Below are 27,686 nucleotides of genomic sequence, written 5' to 3'. Positions count from 1 at the left end.
TATATTTGAAACAGTATCACACATTTGCCAAAAAGAAAAGGGTGACCAGCAGCTGTCCCTAAAACTGAACACTGCTGATTTTCTTATGTGCTCTTTGGTGTGGGACAGCGAAAGCTATGAACGTTTCACTCAGAAAAGGCTGTCAATTAACAAAATAAAGCTGCAGATGTATTTATGAGACATCTTAGACTTATAACCATAGTGTGTATCTGTGTAAATGGAAAAAAATGTCAAATTGTCAATTCAGTTAAATGCTAATTATGCCTAACAGCTTCAAATTACTCTCTCTCTATTTCTCAGTATAGTAATGTTTGGATCTCATGTTGCCTGGCAACATTACGACACTGCACACAGGAAGTGATTTGTTTTTGGCCGAAAGGACACCACCATTGTGCTTATTAAAATGAGACAGCTGCAAACAGGTTGAAGTGTGACCGAAAACACAGAGAAGTGACCATGAAAAGTTTCACAAGTGGAATCTACTGCTCTTGAAACTCTGAGAGAAATGCATCTTATACTGGCCTGCCTCTACCTGCAGCTGTATACACACCGTCGCTCCCTCAGTCGGGTCTGATTATGCATGAGCTAGTTTTTCGATGAAGGACGTGGCATATAAATAATGCAGTATAAGAAGAATATCAACAACAACAAGACAACATCACCAAAAGGTACACAATGCACCTTTAAGCAGGAGCACATTTACATTACACAAGCTTTTTGTTAGAATAAAAATAAGTAAGGTAAGTAAGGAAAATAAGATACTACATTGGTCTCAATAAGCCTGGATGTCCACTGTAAAACTGTGGTGATTGTATTGATTGTATAAGCATTCACCTTTTTAGCATCTGTTGCTTCTTATTTAATATTTGAAGCATGGTCTGTTATGGAAATGAAGTTATTTTTCTATTCTGTCAGAATCGATTTGCCAGACATTTGAACACATACCTCACATCAATCCAGTGACATCAAATCATATTCTTTATACCTTAAACCTTACATCATTATATGACAGACACTGTTGAAATCAGCAAACCTGGTACATAATGAGGACGTGTTTCTGGTTCTCATGTAATATCCGTCTACACAGACTCTTTAATGGCCTGTATAATGTTAGGATTGGACCTTACATTGGCAAAGCTTACAAGACCCTGAAACATATTTCAAGACATTATATTTAATATACAGACGTAATTGTTACAACCAACCTTTCAGTGTAATCCCTGCGCTGTTCACTTTGTATGATGGAGAGTGTTGACTGAAGTGCAATGTCATGAAGTAAAGGTTACAGGATGGAGCTTCCTGTGCATCAATCCTGGAGAGTGAAATAAAATAATAATAAGAGCCCCAGAAAATACTTCGCAGTGCTGCAGACCCAACAGTGTGTTTCCAGTGCCAAAACACACACTCTGCCACACAAGATGCCAAGAAGAGACTGAACGAGGGAAAACAGTTGACGGAATATTAAGTAACAACACCAAAACACTCCAGCATCTCTACATGACATATGCCTCGGTGCTCTATAATCACCCTCACATCTCTAGTACCCAGTTATAAGAGGCATAGCATAGCAGCTCTCATTATGGCCAATATGATTATCAGAATTGATCAATATTGAGATTAAGATTATTTATCAAGATTATTCATCGATTTTAATGCCAAGCGAGTAATGAGAGAGAGAGAGTGCTCTTCGCCCTACACAGTGCAAGATGTTCGATTGTAATTTCAATGTTAAGTTATATGTTGTAAATCTGTCTTTTAATGTACATTTACTCATCCAGACTGCATTTTAGGTCCTCTACCTAATACGATGGCAGGCGAGTGTTGATGATGCAGTTTTCAGTCGACTGGCAACATCACAATATGTTCCACATTTACATATTAATTATGCTTCACAATCAAAGTGAACACAAAGCGGACAACGTAAAAGTGAACATTTCTGCACATCAGAGGTCCTTTAATTGACCTGTTGTCGCCTTTGTTCACAGCAATGAAGGAAGAAGAATTTGCTCACTCCTGATTGGACACTGAGCTCCACCACCTTCTCCTTCACTCCTTAACTATCTTGCTACTTAGCGCCTTTCTCTACCTCCAGAAATAGGATCAGAGTCCTAGCACCCAACCTGTGGACTGACAGACAAGGAGAGAGGAATAAACGCCAGAGGCCTCCACTCCCTTTGACCTCTGTGAAAGAATGGGAGTTAGAAACCAGTAGCAAAACTGCAACACATGGTGCTGGAGTTCAGACTCATGAGTGATACTGTAACATTTCTCACAGCTAGTATGACTTAATGCTCAACCTCCAGCTGGGTCAGTTTGTCAGAACATGCAGTTATTATCAGTAGCCATTGGAAATTCACAATCATCTTGTGTGAAGTTGACTTGTGGTGTCCCTCAGGGGTCAATTCCTGGAACACTCTTGCTTTCAATCTACACTCTCCCCCTAGGACACATTATCCATAAACACAATGAAATGTTTATTTCTATGCAAATGACACTCAATTGTACCTTGGTTTCAACATAAGTGATCTTTAGCCATTAGGACACTTAACATTCAGCTGTGTTAACAAAGCCAAGGTCATTATTTTCTGCACATCTGCACAAATGTGAGAGTAATTTCTAATGGCTTCTTGAATCTGTATAAAAATGCAACTTCTGTGATCCAGTCCTGTTTCTTCCAATTAAGACTTAAGAAATAACACAATTAATTAAAATGAATTCTAAAATTGATTTTCAGATTTTTATGGTAACTCTTCAAGTATTAATAATAACTCTTGAAGCACATTCCATTCTTGTCCCAAAATATACATCTGATCTCTTCTCAAATGTTAATTGGTGTCTATCATTGAAATACTGATTATTTCTCTTATTGAGTGAGTTTTATTAATATTACATAATCTGTTGTTAGAGCATTTATTTCTCGTTATTATGTACTTTAGTTTTGAAAAGTGATTCATAGATAAAGTCATTATTATTATTGTTGTTAGTGATGGGTATTCAATTATTACATTTTGGATAATTTTACACATTTTACATCACATCTGTCACATTTACATACGCTAATTAAAGGCAAGGCAAAATAAAAGCAAGACAACAGCACGCAACAGCAAATAACAATGAATACAAAGTTTAAAAATCTATAGAAATCTAAATCTATATAAATCAAGACGGAATTTAAAGGAATTCCCTTAATCTGTGACCCTCATCTCCTTAAGGTCGTACCAAAGTTGAGAGGCCTGATGAAAAGAGTCTCCTATAGAACAGACAGACAGCCCCAATCCTGAGGATCAAAGGTCATATGGGGTCAACATGGCTGCAGCGTTGTTTGGTGCCAGACCCATATCAGCTTTAAACATGGTCTGTAAACCACAGCAGCCGCCTTTGTACATACCTGGTACAGACAAAAGCAAAATGTTTGTTTAAATATTATTTACAGTACATGCATTTTAAAGAAATACATGTGGAAATATTGATTTATATGGTTCAGCATGAGGTTCTGCCTCATTTGGATCAGGCTTTAGTCCCCTTGAGGACTATAAGTTCAGAAAAAGTCACATAATCACACTCTGCCCCATCTGTGTCAACTGAACCTTCCGTCTTTCTTACGCACAAGAATCACATCTGTTTTCTTGTTGCAGGTAAGGGATGTCTATAGAAATAAAACTTGTTATAACATATATACAAATACAATTTTCGACAATGCCTACCTTTGAAGAGATGGGTTTACTTGCATGTGCTTGTTGCAGTTATGTTTCCCCCTCCAGATAAAGGAAGACAAAGATGTTTGCTTAAATGGCTGATCATCAGAGCACTGGGTGGGTGGAGTTTAAATGTGCTGCTGGTTCAAAGGCAGGCTGTGGGAAAGGTCATACAGTGGCAGCTAATGCCTGCTTTGTATCTTAATATCATGGCAAATTACACAAACTAATGTTCTAATTTGAGTTCATTTTCTTTCCAAAATAAAGAGAAGATATGGAGATCATAAAGAAAATAAATAAGCCTTTGTAGAGATTTAAGGTTTTACTTATAGCCACAAGACTGCATACACAAATCTGCCACAGATACACAACATACAAAGGAACAAGTAAAATACTTTTTAAGAACATTTGAGCAATATTTCATACAAAATGAAACAAGAGAAGCTGTTAAAAGGAGTTCAAACTCCCTCCCACAAGGGCCTGTGCAAGAGACAATCATGCGTTTATACTGTACATTATCACTGCGGTGCAACAGTGTTAAGTGTTACTAGCATGACTAAAATGAATTGTGGTGCATAAAGACTCATTATTCAGCTTTTGAAATACAGTGGTGAAGGGTTGACATAGTCCAGTGTTTTAAATAGAAATTAATTTAATCAAACATTCACTTATATGGGTCTAGTTTAAACCTCAGTTTCAGATAAAAAATAATAATAATAATAATAATAATAATAATATGGCTGTATGTTTGATGGACAAAGTGCAGTGCAATTATAGGAAGAGTAAGAAGGCACAAAATAGACCTGACATAAGGACTTTTCATAGCACTCATCAATAATTCAACGTGTTAAGTAATTAAGTCACTGAAGCACAAGCGGTATTGGAGGTAAGGTGGAGTTAGACCTGGCGCAACAAGTGGACTCAAAGGACTATTGTCCACACCAGACCTTGTTTTGGCCTCGTCTTTCTGAATTGTATATATCTAAAAAGAAAAATATATAGAATAACAACTTACGATATAATGCTGTGAAAACAAAGTAAGCAAAATCTGCTTATTTAATTTTAGTTTTAAAAAAGCACAGCATGAAGAAGTAGGTGGAAACTGCCGTAACTGCTGTTGTACCGGCAAGTTAATTCACAGCAGCAGCAATATAAAGGCAAATAGGTTAAGTAGGTAGAAAAATAAAAGCCCATAGCAGCAGAGGTTGTGTATTTATTATAGTTTTGTGTTATATGTGGCAGTATTTTCGGTGCCGTTTCAGCAGCTTTGTCCAATTGTTTTGCTGCTCTTATTTTCTGGTTTTGGACTTTGCTTTTGTGCAGTGAAAAACAAGAAAAACAAGTTACAGAGAAAAAACTAGTTAGGCTAAGGTCAAGGGCTCTGTCCACTTCAGCACCATGGACAGCGAGTGACACAAGCCACAAAGATGCATTATCTCTGTCAGCACTGCAGGCAGATACTGTATTTCATGCGCATGGTGCCCAGACAGTGATCTCAAGGCCCATCCACGATCTCAATCCTGGCACCGCCTCTGGTTGACACTCTTACTTCGCTAGTGCTACTACACACTTTCATGAGTTTTCATGAAGTATCTATTTAACCTTAAAAAGTAGTCATATTCTGCAATTTAGACTTAAGCTATTCCACGATTACGACACAGACTGTATATAAAAACATTAAAAAGAGATAGTCTTGTGGTATGTTCATTGAGGACAACCAGGAAGTAATAATATATCGTAATAAATGAGCCTGATTATCACTTATAATATATGAAATCAGTACACATTTTCAAGAGGAGTTAATGTTCTCAATCACTAATTTCAGCTTGTCCTTAATAGAACATAATAGTCCTAGTCTCCCAGTCTCACTCTAGAACCAAGCCTGGGTAAAATAGTCCACCTCTATGTACCAGTCCTACAGAGAAACCAGTTTAATGAAAACCCTCAGAGCCCAACTAGATCTTTCTGCACCTCACAACCCAACAGCGCATTTCCAGCTTCCACACACTCTGCCACACATGGTGCTGAGGGAAAAACACAGAAGAAGAAACATTGAGTAACAACAACAAGAAAAACAAGCGATTAAACAACGTTGTCATGGTTATTACCATTCTGAGCACGGAGCCATGACACAGCCTTAAGAGCCAGAAGTTCCCACTCTTCTTTCATATCCATCTTGAAACCATGAAGCCAGATCAGAGCCAAAATGGTGGCCCACACTTCCTGGTTTACCTACATTTAGATATGATGGGAAGCTTTGTAAAGAAGGATCCCTATTGCCATTTAAAATGCAAAACACATAAACACATTCAACATCTGATATAAAATAAATTACGTATAATGACGGAGTTTCTAGGCAGAAAATCATAAATTAAAAATCACATAACATCTGGAGATGCATCTTACACCCTCGAGAGAAACTATTGTGTCATGAACAGAGATTATGAAGATAAAAGGGCTCAGCAGATGAGGATGCTTGTCACTCTTGGACTTTTTTCTACATATATTTAATGGCCTTTGATAGATAGATTTAATATGCTTACTTGTGTTAATGTAACATTAACTCTGTGAGTTTACATTAAAACTGATTATTACAAGCTTTAAGATTAAAATGAAAATATGGCAGCATACCTAACCATAAACATGGTTAGTCAAAGCATACTCTGCAAACCATTTGATATTTACATATCAAATGATACAGCCCTAAAACAAACTGTCCTCTAATATTTAACCCACCGTGGAGGGCTTTCTGTTTTCCAGCTCCTTGCTGGTCTTTCCCAGAGCAGCTGCCAACATTGGATCAAGCAGCCAGCAGCCATGCGCCTCCTGCAGGGAAACCAACTGCAGCAAAGGGTCTTTGAGTGTCTCCTCAGGTTTGATGCTAGCAGCACTACACTGAGACATTTCTGAGGAGGAAAAACAAAGGAAGTTGAATACAAAATAATGTTCATGTAGCCGTGCAGATCTATAGAGGGTTTATAGGAAGTACACAGACTGAAAAAGTGAAGTAGTAGCAGCCAGCAGGTATCCACACACGCACACACGCATTTGTGCTACTTTATGTTCCTGTTTACATTTGCAGGTTCTTTGACAGATGACAGCATGAGATTGATGGCTGTGCTAAATATATAAATAGGTATGCAGAATGTTGTATTGCTGACGTGTGTATAGACTCAGAGGTTACAGAATACTAACTGGTAGAAATATTACAGTGGAAAATTCCTATGTACCACATCAATTGTTTTCTGTGTAACCCAGCTGTAAGACAACATGAACTAACTAAAGGAACTGTGGCCTGTGACCCTTTAGATTTCAGACATGTACTATATTGCATAGCACATCTTTTATACCCAAGCTACATTTCCTGACAGCAATAGAAAAAATATTAACTACAGAGAGTATTTCCCCAGTACACCCACTCAAACTGTATTTAAACTCCTTCATTTCCTCTATTCCAGGGGTCTCAAACTCAAAAACAGAGTATCTCGTTTGGTCAGTAGTAAAAAAAGCCCAACTTTTTGAGAAAATACATAAAAATAATAATATTTATGATGATCATTCACATAATTTCAAAATGAAAGTGTTTTTTTTTATATGGAATGATTAATAGTTCACAATATAAACGCATTTATGATACAAAATGTATCTATAAACAATAATAATAAATAAAACATACAGAAATAACACATTATAAGTTTGAGACCACTGCTCTATCCAGAATCAGAAAGACTCAGAGCTGCTCAGCTTCAGACATTAATTGAAGACCCAAAAGACACTAGTGTGACTGTCTGTGCTTCGTCAAGCTTTTTTTGTCACTACACTCCAGACTTTACATCACATAAGGTGCAGAGGAGAATGGACAGAAAATAGACGGATAGCATATGTCAGATGACCCTATACATGTCAATGACAAATGGGAGGTGTTTAAAGTCAATGACGCAGATGTTGTAATAAATAATAAAAGGATTCTGAAAAAACTGTGATACGTAACATGAAGTAGGAAATACCCAGCTCTAATGAGATGAAGAAAAAAAAAAACACCACTTGTTTTCTTGCCTTTTCTTTCAGACGAGGCCCTCCGACTGAGCTTTAAGTAGCTGCCAATTCTGCTAAAAACTGTTGATGGGGGAGAGACAACAACAACAACAACAACAAGATGAACAGAAACATAACATTCAGGTATAGTATAAAAATAAATAAATAAGGGAAAACCTTTACCTGATTTTACTTTCTTGTTCACGGTCCTTCCTGAGAATTGTTGGACATTTTTTAAAAAATGACTTCAAAATAAAATGAATATTATGACATTGAAACACAAACTTGAAGAAAATTATAGAGCCTATTGAACAAAGCATATTATGCATGTGAAGATTTACTGACTCACATGATCGTACAGTACCACAGATATGTAATTAAGCCTTTATACTGATATATGTCTTTATATAAATAAAGTGCTCCAGTTTAAGGTGCAGCGATTTCACGTTAGTCACCTGTGGCTTTAGTTAGTTTAGTTATTTATTTACTTATTCACTGTCAGCCATATTGAGACAAGTAGCTTGTGCAAAATTCAAGTGATGATGAATTGATTGAACAAACAAACAAACAAACATGAACATCTGGTAACGGTGAATATCACCGTTACCAGATAAATTATCTGTTGAGTTACATCATCTTTGCTTCTTCAGAAATATATGAACAACATTCACACACAAAAGCCACTTTGACAACATACCTATTTTGCTGCTGCGTGAATAATCATCAGAGATATCAAATAAGCCACAATTGGCATTGATACCTGTGAGAAGGACAGTGCACATTATCAGTCAGTAAAGTACACATTCTTCATCGAGGCCACAAAAGGGGGTTCAAAATTTAAAAATGACTAAACAAGTTCTCAGAGCTCCACAGTGTTAATTTACCACTGACTAGGTTAGCATTAACCAAATATTAACTGATTAAGTAATGATTCATTTATAATGAACTAATGATAACTTCAGTGATGATAATAATAATAGCTGTGATTAATTAAATTCTTAACACTCACAGCTTGCTGGATTATCTACTATATACAGCAGAGGTCCTTTAATCGGCTCACTACTGTCTTTGTTGACCACAATAAAAGCAGTGAGGGAGCTGCTGACTCCTGACTGGACACTGAGCTCCACCACCTTCCTCTCCACTCCCTCATTTTGCTGCCCCTCGAAATTAATCTCCAGGGAGCGAATCAGACTCCGAGCACCCAACCTGTGCAGGGTTAATCTGCAAACGGGAGAGGAGTAACCACAGGTGAATTTTCAAGTATGCAAAACAGAGATGTATCATTCTTCACCGACCATTATGGCATGCAAAGCAAACCTTTGCTAAAACGTCAGACTTTTGCAGCAGTAGCTTCCTTTCTACACTGACTTTGGTTTGATTTCTATCACCAACTCATTCAGACCTTAAAGTCCAGTGTGTAGCATTGAGGAGGGTTCATTGGCAGAAATTGTAAAGAAAAGTAGATCTTTTAAAATAAAAATAAAAATAAAAATATGCATACTAAGCATTTTGTATGCACTGAAGATGAGGGCCTTGCTTTCCAGAGGCTGCCATCTTGTGCACGCCATGTTTCTCAAACAGCATGAAACCGTCAAGAGTGTGCATTACATATTTTAAAGCTGGAGGTTGGCCCATAAAGGGAGAAATGGCAGAAAGACTCTATCTGCCTAAACTTGATGTATTAACTGTCTGGTATGCGAAGGCCACCGTAGTTGTGCTTGGGAAAGGGAGGAGTGCGTGGAGGGTTCCACCATTTTGATGTCACTAATTCCAACACACTGGACCTTTAATTCCCCGAATAATAATCTGTATACTTAGTATTTATGACATTCTGTATGTATATATCTTTTTACTTACACTATGAAAACATGGGGACTCTCTACATTGTTCTCTGTGTGTGAGGATACTCAGCATCTTAAATTCAATGCAATGTTTATTATTTACTTCATTAATTTGCCTGATATTTAAAATTATAAAACGTGGTGTGGTTTTACCCCGTGTCCTCTGTAGGTTTGAGACTAAAGTGGAGCTGGTTCTGAGAAGGATGACCTGCCAAAGTGTACTTCAGTGTTACACTGCCCTCTGCTGCCTCTGAGCTCTGAGAAAGAGTCACAGTGTGTTTAGAAACCATGTTGATATCAGTATTATGCTTATTCTACTTATTAAGTCAAGGTGCTGCTACTACCTCGCCAGTGAGCTGGGCATAAATCAGTGACCTTTGACCATGGAATAGTGCTGTAATTGGTGGAGAGAGATCAGTGACAGACACTCCCTGTGGCAGATCCCATGTGACTGAGATGTCCTTCACTGATGGCTGCAGAGAATATCGCAGTGACTGCATCACCTGGTTGGGGAAAAAAAACATGAACAAAAAGGCAAAGCAACAGAATTTACTGTATGATATCGATCCATGATTAAATTGTCAATCCAAAGTAATAATTTATTGCTACATTTCTTCTCACTTTAGGTTGCATCCTGTCAGTCCCTGTGATGAACTGAGCGTGACCTCCTCCTTCCTTGGCCATCCCAGTGATAAGAGCAGAGCTGGCTCCTTCTCCAATCCCAAAAGAGAAACACCTTAAACACAGTATAGTTTAGTGTTTCACACAGGCAGCACTGTTACATGTAACAACATGGAACCAAGTTGTTCTGCTTTACCTGTGGGAGCCTGAATTCTGCTTCACCAGATCTATCACTTCTTTGGTATTGGACACCTCTCCATCAGTAAAGACAAAGAGCTACAAGGAGTTTTGACACCAGCGTGTCAGAGTCACACAATTCAGTGACAAAACATAGGACTGTGGGAACTATCACACTGCTCACTGAATTGTCTGGTATTTGTGTATGTGTGTGTACTTGTATTTATATTTTTGTGAAATCATAAAAATCAAAAAAATCTTTGTGGGGACATTGTTGGCTAGGGAATGCATTATGTCTATGAGGGTCCTCTTTAAGAATACTCTGTGCATTCGGTCAAAGGCATTAAAAGAGCATGTATTTATGTGTGTAAGAAGAATGCATGAGCTTCAAATAAACATGCTACTGTAGCTTAAGACTGTTAAGATTTAAGTGATTTGGCGTGAAAACAAGCGTACTATACAGTATATTATTGCTATAACCTACAGAAAACAATATTTGTGGCTTGTGTGTTTTACCTGTCTAGGATGATTAGGAATGATGGGACAACTGTAAATATGTTTGAGGGGCTCCAGGATTTCTGTTCCTCCAAGATCTGCATCCATCTCCTCAACTTTCTTCAGTGCCTTTGCCATTGTCTTCTGGTTGTACTCCACACTGTTACTGCCATAAAGAAATACCCACGAATATGCACGAAACACGATGCACGCAAATGATAATCAATATCAAACATTTTCTGTGGATAAAAAGATATAGAAACATAGATACACAGATAGATACAATATATACTCTATGTCCTCATTGGGAAATGTGTCTATAGCTCAACAAGATGAGACCTATTAGAATACATCATCAGACAAACAACATAACACATAAAAGAAGGAAAACAACATTATTCAATTATTCAGAATTCAATTGTTACTTACGGGAAGATGTGTTCATAGTTGGAGCCAAAGCTGTAGATGTTGAAGTAACAGCCCATTGGTAAGCTCTTCAACAGGAGCAGTAGAGTATCCTGAAGGAAGGAGATGAATGATATACTGAGGATAATAATGTGACAGAGCAACACAATGATGATCATGATTAAGTCAACCCTTTGCTGACTACCCTTGCACTGCCAATTCGAGTTTCTTGATGCATGATGTTATTGATGGAACAATCCATACTTCCAGACCGATCAATTAAGAACACAAACTCTCCACATGAGGCGAGTGAAGACGTCACAGACTGGGGGAACTCGGGGTACAGACTCAGCATCACTACTGGATCGCCCATCAGAGTCCCTGAGACACATACCATAAATACAAATGTAACTTAAAGGAAAACATGTTTTCAATACAGAGTAACAGCCTCACCGATTTGCACTCACCAGGTTCTGCAGACGCTTGTCCTGCCTCCACCACAGCAGTGGGCTGGTGAGCATCTTTGTAATAAATCAGCAGCTCAACATCTCTGTTAAACTTGTGTCCTTCAGCCAACTTGACCTGCAGTTCACACAGCACACTCACTCACATCAGCAAAGTGCCACACAAGTGTTTGTTCTTAGTGTTGAGGAACAACCACACACATCAGCAGACACATTAGCACTTGACCTACAGTGGCCTGGGTCTGCTCTGTGTTCAGGTACTGCAGAGGGTCCAGGGAACAGCTGGACTCTATTTTACAGACTGGACGAGGAGAGGACACTCGGGCAGAGAAAGACAGACTGTAGGGCACCAGAGAGGCTGGAACAGAGGTCACCTGGACACTGGCACCGTCACTGCCTGTAAACAATATGGAACAAATTAGACACTTTGGTCCAGGTGTGGGTCACACAGGGAAGGTAGCGTCTGCTGAATGTAATGTAATTATTTTGCTAGGAAAATTAGGTGTACATGCAAAAGTTTTACTGCTGCTAGACTTCGAATGAACAGCATGACAATACAAATGATCTACTTTTCTTTACAATGTCCATGAGTTGAATGTATGAGAAATACTACTTATGCATAACTTCATATGACATCAATTTTGATACTGGACACACACGACAGCAATAAAATGCATATAGACAAGGTCAAGACAACCTACTGAAGTTCAAACCGAACATCAGAACTAGAGGTAGGTTGAACATCAGAATGGGGAGGTAAGGTGATTTAAGTGACTTTGAATGTGGAATGGTTGTTGGTGCCAGACGTGCTGGTCTGAGTATTTTTGATCGACTGGGATTTTCATGCACAACCATCTCTAGGGCTGACAGAGAATGGTCTGAAAAGGAGAAAATATCCAGGGAGTGTCAGTTGTGTGTTGACACCAGAGATCATAGCAGACTGGCTTAAAATAAAAGAATAGAATAGAATAAAATAATCACTTGTTACAACCAAGGTATGCAGAAGAGCATCCCTGAACAACAGGTAGACTGATTCATTGATTAGGCCAATTTCCTTTGACCAATAATGATTGGTTAATTATGTATTTTTGTTCTTTTATCTAAAAGTTAATGTATTTATATTATGTTTTTGATAACCCATTTTGTTTATACATTATTAGTAGGGGTTAGTGCTGTTGCCTTGCAGCAAAAACACCCAGATGCACAACCCCGTTGGAACAAGGGCCTCCCTTATTAGGTTAAGTGAACACTCTAAATATATATATACATATACATATATATATATATATATATATATATATATATATATATATATATATATATATATATATATATATATATATATATACACACATATATATTTATTTATATATTTAGAGTGTTATATATATATATATATATATATATATATAGACACTGGAGTCAACTGGAGTCAACTGGAGTCAATCCCAGAAATCCCAAAGAAAACCTTATCCGTTGACCTCTACTGTGAACACACAAGTAGATGGACCAACTATAGTAATTTAATGTTGCAGATGTTGTTAATGTTCAGGAACCTGTGCAATATTTTGCAACAACTGTGTCCATACATGGTTAGAAAAATCCCACTGTTGCACAAGCTTCAGTAGGTGACTTCTTTAGCAGTTTTGCAGTTTCGGAAATCACTGAAGCAACTGAAGCAATAGAACTACTACAATTTTGGGCATCCCTTTTTACAGTGAAGACTTCCCAGATGTTTTTTTCTGGTACAAAAAGCATTACACATGCACCATTTTAAGCAACAGTTGAAGGTGATCTTTATATTCATCCATCTTCTGACATTTGTCTTCAAGTTCATAAGGGGGAGCTGGAACCAATCCAAACTGACACAAGGCAAAAGCTAGGGGACACCCTGGATAGAGAGCCACTCAAACACAGGGACAATATGCAGATCAACAATCATTCAGACTGACTTTCATAACTACAGTCACAGCATATGTTTGGACTGTAGCAGAACTCCACACAGTAAGGCTGAGGATTCAAACTAATGACCTCCTTGCCGTGAGGTGACACTCATGTTCACTCACTCATTGTCTATCACTTTATCCTCTACATGAGGGTCGTGCTGGAGACAATCCCAGTTGACATAGGGCGAAAAGGTGGCGCACATTCTAGACGAGTCACTAGTCCATCGCAGGGCAAACACAAAGAGACAAACAACCATTCACTCTCACATTCACATCTACGGTTAATTAGTTAGTGTCCAATTAACCTCTGCATGTTAGGGGGAAACCTAAGAGCTGGAGAAAACCCAAGACACACAGGGAAAACATGCAAACTCCCAGTTGAACTGAGATAAGTACCCGACCTTCTTGTTATGAGGCAACAGCTGTGTAGCCAATAGAGAGGGGAAGACACAGTGGTGTCACTGCAATGGGCCATTTGCCTCATGGAGCCAACTGAGCCCCTCATGTTCAAATATAAAATTTCTCTTTTATGTGACATGTTACGTTTTATGTGACAAGAGAAACAATGGGTAAATATATGAATGACTGATTACAGCATGGGTTTTGTTGACGTTGTGAAGGTGGTTTTTGGACTTTCTGGTTCAGCTTAAAGGCTCCTGGTCAGAGTGTTGGCTGGGTTTCTTACCTTGAGGCTGATAGCGAGGGTTGAGCACAGCAGGCAAACAAAACCTCAGCCCATCATCGGCCTGCACAGCCAGCTCAGTGACATACTCCAGCCTGATGGAGGCGCTCTCTCCTGGAGGCAGACTGCCCACACTCAGAGTGAATATATCTGGACTCTGCTCACTCTCCTCCAATAAAAAGGCTTGCTGACCAGAGCTCAGAGCATCATCATACTCCTCACAAGCCTGAAGTACAGATGACACACACACAAACACTTGTGAGCAACAAACCCTATATTTACTCCGAGACCCATTCTAATGAATTGAAACTTCACTGTCCAGCTCACCTGCTGTTTCTCCTTCACTTCAGCTACAATCTGTGTCTGTCCAATCTTGGCACTGAAATGACAGACAGCAGCATCTCCAGGCAGAGGAAAGACAAAAACAGCCTCGATTGGTTTGTCCTCCTTGTTCTCGTAGTGTAGAGTGGAGACCACTGTAGCCACATGGTCCCTCACCTCCACCTCCACCTCGATGCTCTTCAGAGGAACTGAAATCATGAAACAGCTAATTGTTACTGACATATTCATAGATTAAAACTGCAAGTACTACATTCTGACACTGCTTGCTTAAAGCTATTGAGTGTAACTTTTAAATATAAACAAATGTATGTTAGATTCAATCCACTGTCAAATGAGTTCACATAGTATTGTTAAAGTCTCTCCGTCTCTGCCGTTTTAGTGACCTTCCTGCCCTGCATACAGGAAGGGATTTGTTTAGCAACATTATGCTAGTAAAGTGAGATAGCAGGTTGCAGTATGACTATAAACACAAAGACACACCCATCAAAAGTTTCTAAAGTGAATTCTACTGCTGAAAAAACCTGGTCGTTCAGCAGATAAATGGGATAAATGCTTCTTGTCTCATCCTGTCACCCACACAAACAGCCCCTCAGTCAGGTCTGATGACATTGCTTGGGATTTTTCAAGCAATGTCATCAGATGAAGGACAAGTGTAGAAATAATGTTACATTGTTTCTGTTCATGACCAAACAGAAGCAGAACAATGACATCAACAAAAGGTACACAATGCTGCTTAAATAAGTTTAGCCTTTATCACTGTTATTTATGGAGGCACAAAGCTTGAGTGATTTCAGCTAGTTACCTGCTTCTCTCTGGGAAGTCAGCAGACCACAGAAGTCTGACATCTCACCTGTGCAAATGGTCACACAAACAATATAAATTGAAGCATTTTTGCTGTAGCTTATGATAAAATGGTATATTTGTTTATCCACTTTAGGAAAACACATGCATCCCGTTCTTTCTTGAGGTTACTTGTAAATGGCATCCAGAGTTTCTACTGAGTAAAAATTAACATAATTCACCATATTATTGCCAGCCCACCTCCCCAAAAACAAACAGAAAACAGATAAACAACTATTCTGCTGTGAATTGCGTTATTATGCTGGTAACTTTAGGATTCACTCACCTACTTAGATGAACTATAAGTGTCCAGTCTATCTAGATTTCTCTTAGACGCTCGCATCTGTTGCTGAGTTACTGATGGATAATGAAACACTAACCCCTGATAACGGACACTTACAGCAGGTCAGGAAGCAACAACGATCCAGCTACAAATCACGCCCATATCTCTCCATATACGAAACTTCGACTTCCTGCAATGATTCGTTTCTCGATCCAAGAAGTGCGTACTTGGGAAGTATCACTGACGTACATTCTCGCCATGTACGTGAGTACACAAGTCCAAACAGTAGCTACTTCCTTGTCCTATAGTTTGAATTAGGGCTGGGCGGATCGATCTAAAATATAGATACGAACGTTGGTATTGGGTATTGATCGATACTTGTGTGATGAGATGGATTCTTAAGTACAACTCCAGGCATTTATAGAGTGACCGACTGGCCGTACAACACCGCTCCTCTCTTACTTCACTCGTGCTCACTTAGCCCCTCCCCTTTACTCTGCTGCCAACCCCCTCCCCCCTCCCCCCTCCACTGCAACACTCACTCACTCACTGCGAGGCGAGCAGCGTACTGTTGTGGCTGCGTGATGGCGGAAGAGGAGCGCTGTTTGGAGAGAGCGATGTTGTTAATTGCAAATGCAGATTACCACCCCAAAAGGGAAATTTAAGTTTTAAGTTTTCTATAAACATTTCTGAATTACTTAATAAAAGTATTTTTATTTTTCTGACAGTAATTGCAACATACCTGAGAAAGGATTGTAAGAAAACATGCATACATAACACATAAATGTAGCAGAGTGCTAATATTGTGCTAATATGAACTCAGGGAAGGGAAAAGGGAACATTCACATCTCTCTTTTGTCAATTGACTGCCACTCTACTTCCCTGCAGTCTCTCTCCTGTGTGGATCATTAAAGTAAGTAAGTAAATGGAAACAGGGCCTGAAATTTGCAACCACAAAAATCAGGCAGGCAACAGAACTAACTGAGATGTTGTGTCTGTCTCCTCCACTGTCCAAGTCCTGTAATATTTGAGACGCAAGAAGCTTACCGAAGGAGCAACATATACATATGCGGAGCTAAGCTCCCTTGAATCGACTTGAAATCAATTGGAGGGCCACATGTGGCCCCCGGGCCGCAACTTTGAGACCCCTGCCTTATGGCACCAGGCCTAATTGGTCTCAACTACTTGATACACAACAAGGCAACTTTAATGTTTTTAATTTTTAATGAAAAGCAACATTAAATACATAAAACTGAAGAACATGTTGTCTTTATGTCTGACATGGCTGGACTTAACTGGGTACAGTATAGTGCAAATACACCAAGGCACATAAAATATATATACTGCAGAGATTAAAATGCAATGTTATGGTTGTAAAATGGAATAAATGTACCAGTGACCATATACAAATACAAAAGATGCCACAATGGCCACTTCTACCTGTTGTTATGACAAAGAACCATCTATATTGGACCAAGCAAGCCTGGCCTGTAACATATACGTGTACAGGGTGGTGTAGGAGCCATAAATTTAGGCTTTGGATATTTTATTAATTTCTTATTGAATGCTTTAATTGGTGCGCACTTGGGATTGGCACATAGGTGATGGGTGTGACACTATCAGGAGTATGTGTCAATACATGATTGCTCTCACCAGTTCACCGCTTGCTGTTGTAGCTTTTGTTGACCGCATCAATGTGTCTTTATGTTTCCATGTGTTATTCCACTCTTTGTTAGCACGAGTATGAGCATTCAAATATGCAGTGAGTATAATAAAAGATAATAACAGCACTTGGTAAAAATTTGAAAATGAACAACTCTGCCTACCTCAACATTTGAGTGTGCCATATGCTTATTAGGTGCAATTTAAGATTACAAAAGAAAAGTGTAAAAATGCCAGAAAGGTAAAGATTTCTTTAATTATTTTGTATGACCTCTCAAGGGCCAACTTCACCCATGGACTACTGTCGAGAATTATGAAAAGGGATGTTTTTCAAGCAAGGAAACCTTTTATGCAGACAACCAATATAAAATGTCTGGGACTGTGTTAGGTCAGTTTTGTCTGATCTGATACAGTTACAACACTGAGATATGATCCAGTGACCAATGAAGCATCTACATTACATTGCAACCATGATGTCTTTTGCACACCATCTACGTACCATATATGTTTAAAGTAGATACTGCATGTGTCTAATGAACCTGTGCCAAAAAATATGCCCATTTATTAAAAATGCTCACAGGCCCATGGCATCTTTCTGCACACTGTAACTCAACAGTGTGTTTCCAGCTTCCACACAATCTGCCACACATGGTGCTGGAATAAAAAAAACACACACCAAAAACAAGTCATTTTTAAAACATAATACACTGTTTGAACTGAAGTTAAACAACAGATCGCCACTTGATGATTATTACCATTCTGAGCACGGAGCCATGATACGGCCTTCATTGCCAGAAGCTCCCACTCTTCCTTAGCTTCCATCTTGAAGCCATGAAGCCAGATCAGAGCCAAAATGGTCGCCCATACTTCCTGCTTTACCTAAAACACACAAAGTCCAACACAAAGAATATACAGATATTCAGATGTTGTGTTATTTTGTAAGATATAACAAAATAATTATATATTACTGATGGTTGTGGGTTTTTTTCTAGCTCAAATAAGGACCCAGCAGGTGAAATACTGATTTCTGTTACTGTAAGTTATGCTAGCAAGTTTTGTATAAGGCACAAGACTATTCTTTATGTTATATACTGTATGTAGTGCAAATATGTAGTCAAATCTGTATTATGAGTATGTGGCATTAATGTAAACCAGTGTTTATCAAGCCTGGTCCTGGGGACACACTGCCCTGCATATTTTCAAACCTCCTTTGCAACACATCTGAACATTTAAATTGTCAGCAGAATCCAACCACTGCAAAAAAACAACCCACTCATTTGAATCAGGTCTGTTGGAGCAACATTTAGAACATACCAGGCAGTGGTCCCCAGGACCCATGTGTTGAAATCTGTTTTTCAAATAAATAATTTTCTTAGTAGCATCATGGAACTTCTTTAAAACAGATTCAACATTCAACAAGGAAATTTGAATTTGAATAACAAATGGAGTTTGGTGTGTTTGTTACAGCAACAGGAATAAATATTCTGTGGCTTGCACTTCTCAATAGATTGATAATAAGTTTTGTTTTCTGTATATAATAAACACTACAGCTCAAGTCAGAGCTCTGCAGATTCAACTATCAATTGTGGCTGCAGGGGGTGCTGTTGCTTACTTAAACTGACATATCATTGCTTTAATTTGGGTCAGTATTTTCATCATGGACTCACAGCTGAAGGTTTTGTGTTCTCCACCTCCTCGCTAGTCTTTCCCAGTGCAGCAGCCAGAGCTGGATCAAGCAGCCAGCAGCCAGACGCCTTCTGGAGGGAAACCAACTCCAGGAAAGGGTCTGTGGAAATCTGCTTGTCTTCAACAACTCCACAAACTAAGTCTGTGCAAAAACAAAAAGAGCAAAGATAAGTGAACATGGTTCAGCTCAAACTGGTACAGTTATAGTAGACTGACCAGTTGAGCAGCTATCTATGTGAGCCACTTAAATAGTCAAAATCACCTCACTATTTACATACAGATATACAGTAGCTTATGCACAGTTTTCCACATTACACCTAAACCATAATTAAACACATTAACCTATTATTAGTGCAAATTGTTAGTAGTTTAAGAAACAAATCAGTGGGTGTTAAACATATAAAATCAGATACCTTCATAACATGCATTTGTGTCCCCGATATCACAGTATTCTTGCATATCAAATGAAGCACCGGCTCCTGATTTAGAAAAGATATATTGTTAGAATGGCAAAATCATACTTTAGATTCCTAATAGAGAAACAGCTCAGTCCAATGTTTGTGAGCTGGTGGTGGTTAACTTATTATTGTGAGCACATAGATAGCTCACATGGCTATCTATGTGAGCCACTTAAATAGTCAAAATCACCTCACTATTTACATACAGATATACAGTAGCTTATGCACAGTTTTCCACATTACACCTAAACCATAATTAAACACATTAACCTATTATTAGTGCAAACTGTTAGTAGTTTATGAAACATATCAGTGGGTGTTAAACATATAAAATCAGATACCTTCATAACATGCATTGCTGTCCCCAATATCACAGTCTCCTACCATATCAAATGAAGCACAGGCACCTGATTTAGAAAAGATATATTGTTAGAATGGCAAAATCATACTTTAGATTCCTAATAGAGAAACAGTTCAGTCCAATGTTTGTGAGCTGGTGGTGGTTAACTTGCTCATATTGTCAGCTTCAGGACCTAAATGTTCACCAGCATTCAGTGAATGAACAGTCTAGATTCAAAGTCAAAACTTCTTTATTAGTTACAGAATTGTAAATTAAGAAATCTTAAAACATTAAAAAGAATCATTTCAGGGATTGGATCCAGCCCTGCGTGACACTTGTGTGGAGGATAAAGCGGTAGACAATCTTAGAGATCCAGTGTGTAAGATTTAGTATCACTCTCAAATGTTTTTGGGCTGAACCCGTTACTTACTGTAAGCTACACAAGGCATCATTTGGGGAGCAGCCATATAACCGGACTGCAAACAAGACATCATCATGAAAGCTAAAAGAAAATAAAGAAGACATGGCACACTTAAAAAAAAAAGAAAAATCACCTTGTTTTAATCAGTCTATGGCACATGAGTTGTATTGTTGATGGGAGTGCGCAACGATTTTACTCACAAGGTGCTGGAACATTTCTGCGCGTCAGAGGCCCTTCAATCGGCTCGTTGTTGCCTTTGTTCACAGCTATGAAGGCAGTGAAGGAGCTGCTCACTCCTGACTGGACACTGAGATCCACCACCTTCTTCTTCACACCCTCATCAAGTTCTCCTTCGTTTTCCCTCTCCTCCCCTTCCAGGGAACGAATCCAAGTCCGAGCACCCAACCTGTGGACTGTTAATCTGCACACACAAGTCAGTGGACACAAGAAGAGCTGATATTTCTGTGAACCCAAAATACAAATCTACAGCTGGCTTAATCTTGTTTAAAGGATTGCAGGCAGGCCAAGATGGATGTTATTACTGGGCCAAAATTGCTGAGGTATTCTAATGTTTTCTGTTATTCAAGTTGTTTTTTTTCCTTTAGTTTACACTGTTAAAAAACTCAAAGTGCTGCAGACTGACCTCACACAGCCTAAATAAACACATAATTATGAAGTCAGTTTCTGAATAAAAAAACAACTACTCAACAGCTGTTTTACCCTGTGTCCTGTGCAGGTTTGAGGCTGAAGTGCAGCTGGTTCTGAGAAGGATGACCTGCCAAATTGTACTTCACCATCACACTGCCCTCTGCTGCCTCTGAGGTCTGAGGAAGAGTTACATGTTACAGAGTTACATGGTGTTACAAAGCAAAACTTTTTTTAAAACCTGAAAATGTACAAAAGAAAAAAGATTTCATATGGAATGCTGAGGACACCTTACATAACATCTTAGATAGCAGTTTGATATAGGTGGAATATTCAATAGAATGTGGAGGTATTTTAATTTGTAATGCTTTTAATATGTTTAATGACGTATTCTATGGTAAGTACTAGTGTGTCATGCCAACCAGATAAAGAAAGAGTTTGTTTTATTGTTTTCTTGAATGGAAAATATGGAATGGAAAAAAAAATACAATCTACATGTGCATATATGCATTATATTCTACATTCAACACTTCTGTGTTTGTAACACCAGGACACAAATCTAACCAGAGACATGCTCTTCTCTGAACTGGCATTGCTCCTACCTGTCCAGTAAGCTGGGCATAAATGAGTGACCTCTGACCCTGGAAAATTGTAGTGATTGGTGGAGAGAGATCAGTGACAGACACTCCCTTGGGCAAAGCCCATGTGACTGAGATGTCCTCCACTGCTGGCTGCAGAGCAAATCGCAGCGACTGCATCACCTAATTAGAATCATAACATCTGTCAAAACTTAAACATGGGGGTTACATTTTTATTAAAACCTTTCCATTTGTGCTATTTGTCTTACTTTAGGTTGCATCCTGTCAGTCCCTGTGATGAACTGAGCATGACCTCCTCCTTCCTTGGCCAACCCGTTGATAAGAGCAGAGCTGGCTCCTTCCCCAATCCCAAAAGAGAAACACCTGCAATACAGTATAGTTGTGTGTTTAACGCAGACAGCACCGGTGCATGGGTCAAACTGGCAATCATCAAACTGTAGTAGAACTACAGAAACCATCAAGCAACAAGGTTTGCCTGTGATTCACGAAAAGGTCGTATCTCACCACCTCAGTGTATGAATTATCAGACATACAGTAGAGTAGATAGATGTGGTTGATAAAAACAACTGTCACTTAGAGAAACATATCCCAGCGATCTCTGATTTCTCTGATCTGGAAATCAAAACTATTACATCACACGTTTAATTTAACATGCATGGCAGAGGAGAAACAAACACAACTAACAGAAGGTTTTATTATTATTATTTTAATGATACTAAAGATCAATGAGAGCCAATCATGTTTATCCATCTTTCAGTCCAGGCTTTACAAAATACACTGATTATATCACTTTCTTTTTTTTATTCTATAGCCAGATAAACCATGATGATGAAAAGAAAGAGAAAAAGTTTTGGACTTGAAATTTGATTCTTGCCTCCACTTATACTGTAAAATACCAGTCCAATCTTTGGGTGGAAATTACTATACACATTTCAATAATGTGGTTTGTGTTTGTGGTTTTACCTGTGGGAGCCTGAATTCTTCTTCACCAGATCAAGAACTTCTTTTGTGTTGAACACTTCACCGTCAGTGAAGACAAAAAGCTACAGGGAGGACAGTTTACATAGAGGTCACACACCCAGACATCGATCACATGAACTAAAAACAGCCCAATGAAATATGAACAATAACATAGGTGCAGTAAGTTTGAGTTTCGAGGTTGTTCTTGCAGGAGCAATAGAAAAAGATCAATCAAGGCATTTTTGACATATTAAATAATGTACTGTTTGTTCCAACTAATCTACTGTGGTTCTAGTCCATTGTTTGCTCTGAAAAGGCCAGATGTCAAGCACTTCATCCATTAAACACCTTGCAACAAATGCAGGAAAGCTTTCAGCACACCAAGACAGCAGTCATTAATGTGTTGTGTGTTCAAAAAAAAAAAGAAAAAAAGATTGTGAGTGTGTTACTTGTCTAGGTTGCTTAGGAATGCAGGTTTGGCTGTAAATGTGTTTGAGGGACTCAAGGATCTCTGTTCCTCCCAGATCAGCATTCATCTCCTTAACTTTCTTCAATGCTTCCTCCAAGGTTGTCTCACTGTACTCCACACTCTTACTGTCATAAGAAACATACATGATATACTTTATTATGTCCACACTGAACTGATTTGGTCAAACGTTTATTCCTACAAATTTAGTTGGACTAAAAAAAAACAATTGTGGACAGAGTCTCTCACAGGGGTCACTTACGGGAAGATGTGTTCATAGCTGGAGCCAAAGCTGTAGATGTTGAAGTAGCAGCCCATTGGTAAGCTCTTCAACAGGAGCAGTAGAGTATCCTGAAGGAAGGAGATGAATGATATACTGAGGATAATAGTGTGACAGAGCAACACAATGATAATCATAATTAAGTCAACCCTTTGCTGACTACCCTTGCACTGCCAATTCGAGTTTCTTGATGCATGATGTTATTGATGGAACAATCCATACTTCCAGACCGATCAAGTAAGAACACAAACTCTCCACATGAGGCGAGTGAAGACGTCACAGACTGGGGGAACTCGGGGTACAGACTCAGCATCACTACTGGATCGCCCATCAGAGTCCCTGAGACACATACCATAAATATAAATGTAACTTAAAGGAAAACATGTTTTCAATACAGAGTAACAGCCTGACCGATTTGCACTTACCAGGTTCTGCAGACGCTTGTCCTGCCTCCACCACAGCAGTGGGCTGGTGAGCATCTTTGTAATAAATCAGCAGCTCAACATCTCTGTCAAACTTGTGTCCTTCAGCCAACTTGACCTGCAGTTCACACAGCACACTCACTCACATCAGCAAAGTGCCACACAAGTGTTTGTTCTTAGTGTTGAGGAACAACCACACACATCAGCAGACACATTAGCACTTGACCTACAGTGGCCTGGGTCTGCTCTGTGTTCAGGTACTGCAGAGGGTCCAGGGAACAGCTGGACTCTATTTTACAGACTGGACGAGGAGAGGACACTCGGACAGAGAAAGACAGACTGTAGGGCACCAGAGAGGCTGGAACAGAGGTCACCTGGACACTGGCACCGTCACTGCCTGTAACAATATGACACCACAGATAAAACTCAACCAGTGCCCCTAATATACAGTAAAAAAAAAAGAAAGAAAGGAAGATAGTTTCACATGCTCTTCATCAAAATAACTCAACAAACTTTGATTGTTTTGAAGCGGTGACATAATGACCACTCACACTGTCCCTAAAGGTGAATTCAAGTCACCCTGTGAAGGACGGTGAATTTGTTCTCATGAGTTCTCAGTCATTTTCCAGATCTCATGAACATGGGCGCAAGCACATCATTAAATGTTCTTCAGCAGGAGCTTTGCTTTCAGGCTTTACAATCAGTTTTAAGGGAGCTGTATTGTCTGAGGCAATGTACACTGTACAGTAAGTTGTCTGTCCCTTTCTCATGAATGTGGCTTTGAACAGTGGTTCTCAAATTTTTATACCACGTATCACCGAAAAAAATGTTCTGACCGATGCTAAAATACAGTGGTGTAAATAGGCCTACCAATTTTTGGCTATGGACATTTCACAGGAGGTAGACTTATTCCTAAAAAGATAATGTACTGTTCACTGTTGATCACATTGTATCGTTCTGCCACACCCTGTAGAGCTGTTTTATTTTAAAATAAAACATATTAAATACTTTCAATTGCTGCTGATTGCTCATAAGAACCTCTTGTGTAAGAGCAAGAACGTCCCTTCCACTTCCAACAAAGATGGATGTTAAAAAGGGTTGGGAACAGCAGGCAGAAAAAAACACAAACCACCATGAGCCTGCACAGCCAGCTCAGTCACATACTCGAGAGTATAGTATAGTACATAGTATAGCTATTTATAGTGTTCTATGTTTGCTACCACAGATTTTGACTTGTCCATGGTGCAATAAGAGAAGACGTCTTTCAAACACTCTACACTATACAATTATGTGCCAATCAGTGAAAGGAGATGCATCCAATAGATTTCAAGACATTTTTACTAATAGTCAAACCAACTGTCTGAATAACATCTCTTCAGTATACTAGAAAAAACACTTACAGTCAAAATAAATAGTCCATTTCATGCAGCAAAAGCTAAACAAAGACATAGAATCTGCATATAAAAAGCCTTTGTATTTACAGGTGTAATGTGGTGATTGACTGTTGGCTGGGTTTCCTACCTTGAGGCTGATAGCGAGGGTTGAGCACAGCAGGCAGACAAAACCTCAGCCCATCATCGGCCTGCACAGCCAGCTCAGTGACATACTCCAGCCTGATGGAGGCACTCTCTCCTGGAGGCAGACTGCCCACACTCAGAGTGAATATATCTGGACTCTGCTCACTCTCCTCCAATAAAAAGGCTTGCTGACCAGAGCTCAGAGCATCATCATACTCCTCATGAGCCTGAAGTACAGATGACACACACACAAACACTCGTGAGCAACATTCTCTATGTTTACTCTAAGATCCATTGTAATGAATTGAAACTTCACTGTCCAGCTCACCTGCTGTTTCTCCTTCACCTCAGCTACGATCTGTGTCTGTCCAATCTTGGCACTGAAATGACAGACAGCAGCGTCTCCGGGCAGAGGAAAGACAAAAACAGCCTCGATTGGTTTGTCCTCCTTGTTCTCGTAGTTCAGAGTGGAGACCACTGTAGCCACATGGTCCCTCACCTCCACCTCCACCTCGATGCTCTTCAGAGGAACTGACCAAGAAGCATAAAGAAATAAAGCGACTATGTCACAGAAAAAGTGTTGTGTTCTTCACCATAAAGAATATTAAACCGTTTAAAGCAGGATCACATTATCACAATAGACAAAAAAAATAAAAAAATCGAGAGCTTTTCTCACGGTTCTGTACCTGGTTCCTTCTGGACAGTCAGTAGACCACAGCAGTCCATTGTACCTGTGCAGCAAATTACAATTAATGACATGAAACAGGAAAAGTATACAACACCTGGATGACATTATTGGTGATACTGTTCTACTATTATCTAGTAATCTGCCTTATCAATTATACTGCAAACTGTTACTGTGTAACAGCTAAGAGAATGATATATTGAACAAACTGGAAGGATGGGGATCAACTATTATTAGAAATATTCATTTCATTCTTTTAGCATGAAATGTATAAGAAGGAAAAACACCTGTACGAGGCTCAAGTGCAGTATGTCCCCCACTTGAGAAGGAAACTGTTTAATGACAGTCTTTTCTCTTGTCTTTTAATTTGAATGCTGTTGTAGTAAGTGGAAGGCAGACAGGACAGTTTCACAGGAATCAAGAAAAAAAAAAACATGCTGCCTTTCTGGTCTTTGTTGATGTTTGTCCTACTCTTTGTTATCCAGAGCAAAGAAATTAAGAAAATACTCATCATTTAACAAGCTTCAACAATCAAAAATCTATCAATTGATATTAATCAACACTGAAAATAATGCATACCTTTGTCAGAGATCTGCACTCTTGTCTCTACTTCCTTGATTAGTTTTTGTTCTTGTTTGATCGATTAGACCACAGTGGGAATTGATTTAATTAAAAGCTGACTGTATTGACGGGTCAGTGTGTCACAAACTCACTCACTCACTGACGGGACAGAAACAAACTCAGCTGACTTTATTACTATGACATTATACGTACAACCAGTGTGACACTACGCAGCGATTATTATTGCATCCGTTTCTAATGTCTCGTCTATTTACATCTTCCTGAAAACTTAAATATCAGGACTGACATTACAACAGTAAACTCACAATATTAATATCATTCGGTATTCACTCTACTTTGTCTAAAATGGTAGATGTGAGCAAACTGTGTTGTATTCGCTTCCTCTTATTTCACGAAAAAAAGCGATACATGCCCATGAACAGCTTACCTGTGACGTGTGGACAGTTTGGAGTGTGGGACAGTGAGAATGTCTGACCAGAGTCCTCTCTTTGTGCGTTCGAAAAAGGTTATTTAAGTTATTTGTTAAAAGTGAAAGTGCCAGTCACGCCTCACGGCTGGAGCCTTGAGTTGTATTTCTACAACATTGCCACCTAGTGGTGGGGTGTCCAAACTTGTGCCAGGCAATGGTCCCTTCAGACATTTTTTAACAGTAAGAGTTACATATAAATGTGCTGTTTCATAACAATTTCATTGTCTAAATTATCATTTTAAGTTTTTAAGAGTAACATAAAGTAATATTTAAACACAGGCAGAGGTGGAGAGATAACTGAAATATTATACTCAAGTAATAGTACCACTGTTTTGAAAAAAAAATAGTAAAAAAGTAAAAGTTCTTTAGTAAATATGTACTCAAGTTAAAGTAAAAAAGTGGCTTTTAGTCAGAGTAAAAGTTACTTAGTTTTACTTTTTTAACACTTTTTGTGTCGCAAAGGACAGGGGGCATAAATCTAACCTCATCTCTCATCTCTAATTGATTTTAATTATAGGAAAACATTTACAAATTAAAGTGCTGACAAAATAAAGTATGAAAACACATAATATTGTATCAGTCAAAATGGGTCAAAGGTCACCTGTCCTCATCATTTACTGCCAAAGTGAAATTATAATTTTTAAAGATTTCTTACACAGAAAAAC

At 38.8% G+C, this 27,686-nt stretch overlaps 2 protein-coding genes across 2 annotated transcripts; both read right to left on the bottom strand.

Annotated features, from left to right (window-relative positions):
• Positions 1–4,721: 4,721 nt before the first annotated feature.
• LOC122772975 (von Willebrand factor A domain-containing protein 5A-like) lies at positions 4,722–16,285 on the bottom strand. The gene is made up of 20 exons (XM_044031318.1): positions 15,833–16,285; positions 15,509–15,556; positions 14,692–14,894; positions 14,368–14,590; positions 11,967–12,133; positions 11,740–11,854; positions 11,478–11,653; positions 11,297–11,385; positions 10,889–11,033; positions 10,392–10,471; positions 10,196–10,310; positions 9,919–10,077; positions 9,728–9,831; positions 8,740–8,954; positions 8,428–8,490; positions 7,914–7,943; positions 7,752–7,811; positions 6,432–6,601; positions 5,804–5,927; positions 4,722–5,719 (listed from the first exon to the last, which is right to left on the bottom strand). The coding sequence occupies exons 2-20, from the start codon at positions 15,549–15,551 to the stop codon at positions 5,640–5,642; spliced, it is 2,361 nt and encodes a 786-aa protein (XP_043887253.1). The 5' UTR covers positions 15,552–15,556; positions 15,833–16,285; the 3' UTR covers positions 4,722–5,639.
• A 749-nt stretch (positions 16,286–17,034) lies between these two features.
• LOC122772973 (von Willebrand factor A domain-containing protein 5A-like) lies at positions 17,035–27,130 on the bottom strand. The gene is made up of 20 exons (XM_044031313.1): positions 26,980–27,130; positions 25,972–26,016; positions 25,614–25,816; positions 25,290–25,512; positions 23,999–24,165; positions 23,772–23,886; positions 23,510–23,685; positions 23,329–23,417; positions 23,050–23,194; positions 22,604–22,683; positions 21,889–22,003; positions 21,644–21,802; positions 21,117–21,220; positions 20,597–20,817; positions 20,406–20,477; positions 19,977–20,042; positions 19,591–19,656; positions 19,159–19,319; positions 18,247–18,370; positions 17,035–18,145 (listed from the first exon to the last, which is right to left on the bottom strand). The coding sequence occupies exons 2-20, from the start codon at positions 26,009–26,011 to the stop codon at positions 18,066–18,068; spliced, it is 2,406 nt and encodes an 801-aa protein (XP_043887248.1). The 5' UTR covers positions 26,012–26,016; positions 26,980–27,130; the 3' UTR covers positions 17,035–18,065.
• Positions 27,131–27,686: the final 556 nt, after the last annotated feature.

This window comes from Solea senegalensis, linkage group LG8 (genome assembly GCF_019176455.1).
Source record: "Solea senegalensis isolate Sse05_10M linkage group LG8, IFAPA_SoseM_1, whole genome shotgun sequence".
Lineage (NCBI taxonomy): Eukaryota > Metazoa > Chordata > Actinopteri > Pleuronectiformes > Soleidae > Solea > Solea senegalensis.
The sequence above is the reverse complement of the archived record's forward strand: the minus strand, read 5'-3'. Positions and strand labels throughout refer to the sequence as shown.

Bases quoted from the DNA above. Each gene is read 5' to 3' on its own strand.
- LOC122772975 (XM_044031318.1), bottom strand. From the start codon at position 15,551: ATGTCAGACTTCTGTGGTCTGCTGACTTCCCAGAGAGAAGCAG. The intron at 10,472-10,888 runs GTAAAACACACA...AACTCCTTGTAG, and splicing joins TTCCTAATCATCCTAGACAG to CTCTTTGTCTTTACTGATGG. The intron at 7,944-8,427 runs GTATGTTGTCAA...AACAATTCTCAG, and splicing joins TTCACGCAGCAGCAAAATAG to GAAGGACCGTGAACAAGAAA.
- LOC122772973 (XM_044031313.1), bottom strand. From the start codon at position 26,011: ATGGACTGCTGTGGTCTACTGACTGTCCAGAAGGAACCAG. The intron at 25,513-25,613 runs GTGAGCTGGACA...TCTGTACTTCAG, and splicing joins AGGTGAAGGAGAAACAGCAG to GCTCATGAGGAGTATGATGA. The intron at 21,803-21,888 runs GTAAGACAAATA...GATTCTAATTAG, and splicing joins CTGACAGGATGCAACCTAAA to GTGATGCAGTCGCTGCGATT.